The sequence below is a fragment of the Alligator sinensis genome, unplaced genomic scaffold (assembly GCF_000455745.1).
Source record: "Alligator sinensis unplaced genomic scaffold, ASM45574v1 scaffold205_2, whole genome shotgun sequence".
Lineage (NCBI taxonomy): Eukaryota > Metazoa > Chordata > Crocodylia > Alligatoridae > Alligator > Alligator sinensis.
In genome coordinates, this window is record NW_005842563.1 from 2,537 (window position 1) to 12,249 (window position 9,713).

General features: G+C 43.7%; 1 protein-coding gene across 1 annotated transcript in view; it reads left to right on the forward strand.

Moving 5' to 3' along the window:
- Window positions 1-1,029: 1,029 nt before the first annotated feature.
- AGAP1 (ArfGAP with GTPase domain, ankyrin repeat and PH domain 1) overlaps window positions 1,030-9,713 on the forward strand; it is a gene marked incomplete at its 5' end in the record, with an annotated part of 301,279 nt that continues 292,595 nt past the window's right edge. The window contains one exon of the mRNA XM_025214080.1: window positions 1,030-1,157. Within this exon, the coding sequence (XP_025069865.1) occupies window positions 1,030-1,157 (128 nt within the window). The remainder of the gene's footprint in view (window positions 1,158-9,713) is intronic.

Here is a 9,713-nt window from a genome sequence, read left to right on the forward strand (position 1 = left end):
TGTAAGTGGCATAGTTTAGATTGGTAGTGAACAGAACACACTTTTGTCCTTTGGTGGGAGGGGCGGGGGTGCAAATATTAGACCAGGCTCCACCATTCTTAAACTAGTCTACATGTGTCATACTCCTGTTCTATTACAGGTATAGACCAGTTTCTGATTACTTATACTGATAAAAGTGTAATGTCTGTATCTGGCCTTAGAGCAAGGGTGGACAAACTACAGCCTACAGGCCAGATCCAGCCCACCAGATGACTGGATCCAGGTTGTGCCTGCACCTGCAGCACTCTGCAAAGAGAAAACCTGGATCCCCGATCATAACAACCCCAGATTATTATGGAAAAATATTGAAAGCTATATAGTATAACCATTTATTCTTCACTTTCTACCTTCAAACAAAATATTCCCTGTACAAAATAAATAAGAAAAGGTTAGAGTACTAACAAGACAAACTTTCTCATGTGACAGTCCCATTTTAGAACTAGCCGAACAAATAGGTCCTGCGTGTACTACATACATGTTAACGTTTATGTATTAAGCATCTTTTGCATTTGAGTTTTCATAATTTTTCAGCATTTCTCCAGAATTTTCTCTTTTGAGTTGCATAAAAAAAAAATCCATGGCCATTGAGTAGTATTGCACCCATGGGTCACCTCCTTATCCTAGCTCAAAGCACCATTTTTACACTGATGTTTTCATTGGTACAGGTACTGTTGAAGTACTGAATATTGTCAGTAATGGGTAAGAATTTCTAATGTAAACGTGTTACTTCTGGGAGGCTGACTTTTAAATGACCGTTGGCTGAAATAAATCCAAATGAATATATATAATATAGTGGTGAGCACAACACAGAAAAGCAAAATTATCATATCAACCACCTTAGGTTTTTGTGAAATAAAACTTAAAATTTAGGAGTCAAGTTTTGGTAGCTGAGACTCTTTCCTATGTCTTGCCTATGTTCTGTATACTTTAGAACTGTGATAGTTTGAAGTCTGTACATCTCCATTTACATGCATATCTCTTATTTTTCAGTTGCCCAGAAGATTGTAGCAACAAGGAAGAAACAACAGCTTTCAATAGGACCCTGCAAATCTTTACCAAACTCTCCAAGTCACTCATCTGTGTGTTCTGCCCAGGTTTCTGCTGTACATATCAGCCAGGTACAGAATAGAATGTTTGCCTTTAAAAGAATGTGATCAAATATGAGTTTATTTAAAGCCATTATCTTTTGCTGCCTGGTCAGCAGTTTGCTTTCTTTACAAGCTAACTGTGGTCTCTAATATCTAGCAGTATGTTTGTAATTGGTTTTAAAACAATCCTTGGTCATGCTGGTTATATTCTGCAGCCTGCTGCTCTGAGCAGAGAAGTTATTACAGTAGTAAGATTTGCTGTACAGCTTTGTTAATTAGCTTACAGGGGTTTAGTCATTGGCCTGGTTTAATTGTATGCTGAACAGAAGTTGGTATATCTCAATAGTTAGCACACTTGCAACTTATATTTGGTAACACCATTCAATTTTAATTGTCCATCACCCTTTTACTTAGTTTACTCAGTTGAAACCTTCACTGACATAAAGAGGCATGTTTTGCTAAATTATTTACATAGCAGCAAATTATTTTACATCCAACAAATACTCAGTAGAAGAAAAACTGCTGCTGTCCAAGTGGAAATATATTACTGATTTCCCTTAAACATTTTTAATGTACACAGTCCTGGAAGCTACTTAAAAATAAGAGAATTTTAATCCCTTACTTGTATAGTATTAGTATTTGCCCCATATTTAAATATAACATTCTGGGGAAAATTTGTTATACTATTTGCAAAATATGATCCATAAAATCTTGGCATCTGTTACAGGAGTAGAGCTAAGGCATTACTTGTATTTAGGCTAACTTTTTGTTTTCTATGTAATAATAAATGCAAACATGTACAAGGTAACTTTTGCTCTGGTAAGCTTTTATTGAAACCTGCCACTTGATTTGAGTATATGCTTTCCTATGGTGCATTGGAGAGTAGTAATACATATTAAATACAAAGGCAAAATTGTGCAAAATCTTTCAGATACGTAGGCCGTGTGTAGACGAAACGAGGGTCTTGTGTGCATGGCACTTTAAAGCGGGCTAAGTGCTTTTGCACTGCTTCAGTGGTGTCAGTGTTTGCATGCCTCAGCAGCGTATTGTGCATTAATTCCATCCACTGTAGGAAATTTGGTGGCGTAATGCTCCTTAAATGACTTGGGGCGCAGCAAACTAAAACTCCTCTAAGGAGTTTTAGTTTGCTGCCCCTACAGTCATGGATGAAGCACCAGGCTCCGTGCAGCTCCGTGGCTCTGCAGGCAGCCTGGCAGCAGCTTGGGCAGACTCCGCTCAAGAGCAGCGGTGAGCCTGATCCTCTCCTCCTTCCTCCCCTCTGGAGCCTGCCTGCCTGTCTGAGCTGTGTGGGGACCCAATGCTTCCCTCCGTGGCTGCAATGCCCCCCAGGACCACCCAAGCTGGGGGCCTCCTCTCGGGGCGCTGCCACTGCTGCAGAGGTAAGCACCACACCCTCCACAGCCCAGGGACTGCTCTGCCCACCAGCAGCTCTCACACCCCTCCCCTCCCTGCCACCGGAGAGGCAGGGAAGTGGGTGTGTGTACAACACGGGGGCGTTCAATCAGCCCTAAATTGAAGGAATGTTTTTAAAAACCCACTGCTTCATTTTAGGGCCTCCATTTTGTCTACACACGCCCATAAACTGAATTATCAATATAAACTGAGAAAAATGAAGGCTGCTTTTGTTTTATTTTACTGCATCTGGGATTTTGTGCAGTCTCATTACAGATGCACCATAACAAAGGGCAGCACATATGATTTTGGTAGGGTGCCATTTTCAAGGACTATGAAATCATTTTGTTGCAATATTTAGGCATATTGAAGTAGTCAGCTTTAATGATCACTGTCCCTTTGTCTGCTTAAAACAGCACCATCTAATTTAAAGAAATAAAAATAAGGGAAATAGAAGTTAAAGCATTTAATAACATTATGGACTATATAGTAACACTGTACGTACTAGATTTTTGTAGCCGTGGGATTATTATTTAGTTTATTGCTAAATCTTTGAAGTGTCAGAAAAATATTAGTTCTCATGATATTGCTGTTACTTTATCTGCACTATCATATGAATCAATCTTGTGTGATTTTATGGACTGGCTTTTGTCACACTGATTTGGAAACTTTGTGACCTGCAGCTGTTCATTTTTTTCCATGACTTCCCTCAAGCACTCTTCAACCAGGTACCTCTGTTTATGGGCTTTTCTGACTGACATTGGAAGCCTTTAATTTCTCCTTCTAGATCAGTGATGCCCATCAGTTCATGGATATCTGTTGCAGCTTTTGACAAAACCGTCCATCAGATTCTCTTAATAAAATATTATAACAAAATATCTTATTCCTTTGTTGCTACACCAGCTCTGCTTTAGCCAGGACACTTTTCAGGTTGTCTTGATTTTCGCAGGGGTACCATATACCCATTTTCAGGACTTTGGGATAAGTGCACCTTCCCTTCCTTCCTCCTCCTCCATCTTCCATCTTTGGGGAAAGAAAGGATAAAAAAATTCTGCCAGAGGGGTAGCATAGCATGCAAGCTGTAAATCATAAAAGATGAAAAAGATACTTGGACCTTTGTGAAGGGAGTTTTCAACTTGAATTCATTTGTTGTTGGTCTGGGAAACCTTAGGACTAGTCTTGCTTGGTACCTGGCCCAAATCCTATTCTCAAATAGGTTTACTTTATCCTTAAAAATTGTATTCTGGGTGGTTCAGTGAGGGTATGGCAGTAAAGAAGTATGTCTTTTCCTTGAATACTCTGGATGTGTAGTACAAAATAACCTGTTAAAACTTGTGGGAGTGGGTATTTCAGGCTATAACTAATTCTTCCGAGGTCCCTTACAGCTCTAATGTTTATGAAATCTTCAGAGTTGAAGTGCAATATATTTAGTCAATAGTCTGATGAAAAAGAGTGGGCCATCAAATTTTCTGTGAAGAAATGGTAAAATTGTACGATATGTATACACAAACCTTTCAAGTGTGGGAGCAGACTTAGGCCACAAGGGATTCCTTCTGGCACATTTATCTGACAAATAAGGAAAATGTTATCATGAAGTGGAATTAGCTAGGAACATAGGAAGGGACCTGCTATTGAGTCCATTTTAGAGCCAGTCCTTGTTGTTGTTCTCTAAGAGCATGACTTTGCACTTCAGACAACTTCAGATACTCCACAAAATTTACATAAGCTTCCTGATATATAGTTCTTCTCAACTTGGCAATACCCCTTACGTTAACGTCCAGGTTGGTAACAGAAATGTTTAACATGATAGTTCCCAAAGACTGATCCCTGAAGAACACTGCTGGTAACTGCTCTCTCATCTGATCAAACTCACAATTCAACATAACCCATTATAATCTCCCTTTGAGAAATCTCTTCATCTGTCTCATCATTGTATTATTGATCCCTGTCCTCTCCAGTTTGGTTAATAATTCCCCATGAGGCCACAGTGTCAAGGATGCAAGGATGTTTTTTCAGTGATACCTTTTATTGGACCAACTGCATGGTTGGGATAAAGTTAGATAAGCCTTCAAATGCAAGGCATTCTTCATCATGTCTTCTGAGGAAAGTAAGTATAGGAATTGAAGAACTCTGGGTAGAGCTGTGAAATTGCAGAGGAGCAATTTCCAGAGGTAGCAGACAAACAATTAGCAGAACAAAAGAAGCTCGATTACTAGGAGATCAAGATCTATTAAAAGAGAGTTTTATGATCACCTATAGTGTGTAGGAAGAATTTCAGGAATCAGGTAGATCGTAGTATATCATAAAATCAATATTGGTGTCAGTCCTTGTTTCCTAGTATCCATCCAGCTTATGAATTTTTGTTCCCAAGCTCACAATTTAAAGATGTTAGTTAGATTTCCCTTGAGCCTAAGGATAGTGCAGTCTGAAAGGGAGGGAGTGGTTGTTCTGTTAAAAAAAAAAAATGTGCTGCTACTGAAGTATGTATGTCTCTGTCCTTTATATTTTTTCTGTGGGAGTTCAATCTGGTACATAGTTGCTGTTTAGTTTCACCCATGTAGTTGCCGTGTGAGTATTTGGTGCATTAGATCACATTTGGGGAAAGGCATGTGTAGGATCCATTGATTCTGATGGGTTTACTATGGCTTGTGGGGCGAGGTGGGGGGGAGTTTTTATTGCAGTAGCATTGGAGATGCGTTGACAGGTTAAGAATGCATTATTAAGGCAAGGCTGTGTCCCATGTGATGTCTGCTGAGCAGTGGGGGGTTTGGTTCTGATGAGGAGTAAGGCTTGGGTAAGGCTAGGAAGTAGTTTGAAAGCCAGGATTGGAGCAATTGGGAATATTTCTCTCAAGGTCTTAGCTTTGTCAAGTATAGACTGCAGTCATATAGCCATGTAGGCATCATAAGTGTTCTTAGAGCAGATGTATTAGTATCAAGGGCCACTAAGGTACTGCTAATTCTGAGGTTCTGCTAATTGTTTGACTGAAGATTTATGGCTTTTTTGCTATGTTTGAGATGATTGCTGCTCATGTGAACCTAAGTATAGTGGTCCTTTTTCTTTTTTTTGTATATGGCGGTTTTGTAGGATGCTATCCCTGATATGGATTATGGTGTCTAGGAAGTTGATGTTAGTGTAGGGAGTATTCGAGAGAAAGTTTGATCAAGGGGTGATACTTGTGAGATCTTTAATGTAAGTCCAATAAGTGAATCCAAGTGTTCAGTCCCAGTAATGAAAATATATAATGCAAGTTGAATGCAGGTTTGATGGTGCAGTTTTCTAGAAGTTTCTCCTCCAGGTGGCTGTGAAGAAGTTGTCATGTTGGGGTGAGCACTTTTGTGCCCATAGTTGTGCCTATGGGGTGGAGGAAGTTTCGATCATTGAAAGTGAAGCTGTTGTGGGTGAGGACGAAGTGGATTATTTGTGCAGTGTTGCACCATATTCTTGTAGGGACTTTGGGAAGGCAGCCATGTTTCATGGTGTGGGTTGTTAGTGTACTGGCTGAGGACATCAATATTTGCACGTATGGCCTTCTTGGGGAGGTGATTGATGTTCGCTGTACTGTCCTTACCCAAGAAGTCAGTAGTCTTATCACAGGATATTAGATTAGTCTGACACAGTTTTTCTTGGATAAAGCCATGTTGTGTTTTGTCCTACTTTCTGTTTATTTCTATATATTTGATAATTCTTTCCTTTAGTATCTCTTCTAAGAGCTTATGTAATATTGAAGTACAGGTGGTGGACCTATAAATCTCTGGGTTGCTTTTTCTGCATTTTGAATATATGTACATTTGTTGTTCTCCAGTCATATATACAATATTATCCTCAAGTTGAGAGATGTTTTGAAAATCCATGCTAAAGAAACTGTTATTCAGTGTGCTAGTTATTAAAGTATTCTGGGATGGAAATAATTTTCTCCTTTTACATGACTGTATAACAGTAAGCAACTGAACATCAGACACAGTAGTTTCTGTAACAGTCCTTATTGCTGGCTGATACCTTACTGTGGTCCTCAATTACATCTTCATCCTTATTGAAGGCTGAGGTAAAATATGTATTCAGAACTTGAGCCATAAGTTGTCCTTATCTCCACTCCTTCAGCATATACGAGCTTCACTTCTTTCCCTTGATTCTTTTTATTTATATAGTTAAAGAAATTTTGGCTGTTTCAGTAGTATTTGTGCTTCATTTAAATTACATGCCACTTCTGCATCAAAGTAATTTAGCTCTCAGATTCCATTGGCTCTTAACTTATAGCCTTAGTTTCTCAAAGTTAACGCACTAAGTCCAGAAGTCTCACTACAGGCTTCCTTTTTCACTGCAATTTAAAGTTAACTGAGCTAAATCATAGTAGTTTGGTTCCAGATGGTTTTCCACAACTAGTTCCTCAATATGGGCCAAATCTGGATTTAAGATATTGTAACATCTTGTTCATATAATGACCATTTCATAGAGAAATCTATTAGCTATTTTTTCCAATATTATGTTTACCATATCGTTTTTAGTAATGTTCCTTGTTAAGTTAATATCAGGAGATTGATGTCTGTCATGGTTGCATCATTTCCAATTATATTAAGCTTTATCCTTATCAGTTAATGTCTGGCTGTATTGTTTCTTGGTATGAGAAGAAAAATTAGTGGATTCTTGCCTTCTTCCATCAGAATCCTTTTTAGCCTCCTTTTAACCGGTCTGTGCCCTGTATAGTTAGTAAATAAATACTCCTTATTTTAAGTCTATGAAATTAGATCTTTGGCTAGATTCATTTAATTGTCATGAACAAACACACCAGTGTCTCCTCCTTCTATGCATCAAGAAAAGATGACTGACCAAGCCACCTTCATAAGACTGGGAAGTAAGTTCATCTATGCTTTCTCTTCAGCACCTCTGGCAATAGTTGCTTTAACAAGTGTTTGGAGGAGAGATGATCAGTTGATTTTTAATAACCCCATTTTGTCCAAAAAAGATATAGCGCTTCAGAACAGAACATATCTTAATAGCAGAGCCCAATATCTTTCTCCCTGTTTAGGGACAGGTGTTCAGAATGCCCGAGCCTGAATTGATTGTCTTTGCAGGTTAATCTAGCCTGCAGAGAGTGAACTGGTTTGCAAGTGGAGAGACATTTGGCATATGCCTGCAGTGGCTCAGGCCAGAAGCCTGGGGATGGTAGAGCAGCCCCTTCCTTGCAACAGGGAAGCTGAGCTGAGGTGGGGCATGGCCAGGCCCCAGGAGGCCTGAGTAAGACTGAGGAGGGGTTTAAACCCCAACCCTGGCCTGCAGGGTTTAGAGGGTGGGGGAAGAAGGAGTGTCTGCTGGGCATGGCGGGGGGTAGGGGAGGAGGGGAGAGCTGCCCTCACCCCAGCGGCTCCCTGACAGCTGGGAGCAATCACAGCGCAAACACCTGCCCGGCCCCAGAGGGAAACTCTTCCCCTTCCTCCTTCTCCCGTACTGCTGTGGGGCAGGGAGGGGGGCTCTGTTCAATGCTGTGGGGGGCTGTTCCCCTCTTTCTCCTCCCCTGCTGCTATGGGGTGGGGCAGGGGGCATTGCAAGGCTGCCCAGCCCCAGAGGGGGACTCTTCCCTCTGCTTCTCCCCCATCACCGAGGGGTGGGGAGGGGGGAGCTCCATGCAGTGCTGCCTTGCCACAGATGGGGACTCTTCCCCTTCTCCCTCCACCCCTGCCGCAGAGTGGGGAGGGGGCTCTGTTCAGTGCTGGGGGGTAAACTCTTCCCCCTCTTCCTCTCCCCACCCCCACTGCCACGGGGTGGGCAGGGGAGGCTCTTGCGGTGCTCCCTGGCCCAGTCTGGCCTGACTCACCTGGGGCACAGGGAGCGGCTGTAACAGAGCCTCAGCTGCTGGGGTGGCCCTGCCCCCACGGCTAAGGCAACCGCTTGGTGGGACCAGCCGCAGGGGCGGGGCCACCCCAGCGGGTGCAGACCAGGCCAGGGAGCACTGCAAGAGCCTCCCCTCCTTGCCCCATGTCAGTAGGGGGAGTGGGTAGGAGGAAAGGAAAGAGCTCCCCGCCCAGCACTGAATAGGGCCCCCCGACCCCGGCGGGGGGGGAATTGTCCCCCCAGGGCTGGGGCCAGGCAGCCTGCACACAGCCCCTCCCCGCCCCTCAGTGGTGAGGGCAGGGAAGGAAGAGGAGGGGGAAGACTACCCCCCAGCATGGAACAGAACTCCCCTCCCTACCTTGTGGCAGCTGGGGAAGAACAGGGGGAAGACGGGACAGGGGCTCCATGCAAGGCTGCTTGTCCCAGCCCCTGCCATGGGGTGAGGGAGGGCTCTGTGCGGCACTACCCAGTCAGGGAAGTGGTTGTAACCCTCTGGGTCAGGGAGCCTTGCATAGAGTCTCCCCAGCCCTGTGCAGGGCAGGGAGGAGTAGGCCTCCTCCAGCACCCCACAGAGCCCCTCTTCCCTGCCCCGGGAGGAGGAGGAGGGGGAATAGTCCCCCCCACCCCAGCGCAGAACAGAGCCCCACTCTGTACCCCGCAGGACAACCATCCTGGCAAGGCCCAATTAAGTTGAAGGGGGCAGGGAGAAGAGTTAATTCCTCCCTCCATCCCTTCGTGGTCCCTTCTGCCCTGCAGCTGGGGTCTGCCAGCCCCAGGGGCCACCGCCGCATCCCCCTCCCTCTGCTCCCCAACAAACAGGCAGACCCCGGCTGCGGTGGGAGAGGAGAGGAAGGAGGGAAGAATTAATCTACTCCGTGCCCCCTTTGTCTTAACTGTGCCATGCTGCCCGGTATCTCGCCATGTCTCATCCCTGCTCTGGCTAGAGAGCAGAGGGGAGGGGCCAGCCCAGGTCTGGAGCAGAGCAGAGCCCTGCCCAGAGAGCATGCTAGAATGCTGGGGGAGTCTGGTTAAACCAGCAACGGGTCTGGGACAGACGTATAAACCGGTTTGACTCAAATCAGTTAAGTCTGATACTACATCTCAAACCAGTTTCAGCCATTTTCAGACTGGTTTATGTGCACTGAACATCTGCTCTCTTACACATTTAAACCAGTTTCTGATCACTTAAACCGGTTCATGTGTAATGTCTGTTCCTAGCCTCTGTCAGCAAGGATTATACCTAACTATCTAGGTAAGGAGTCTATTTGGGGAGATGTCTCAAATCCATCTAGCTTCTTGAAAAGGCCGTACCTCGTTCCCTGAAAGAAAACAGTAAAACTCTTT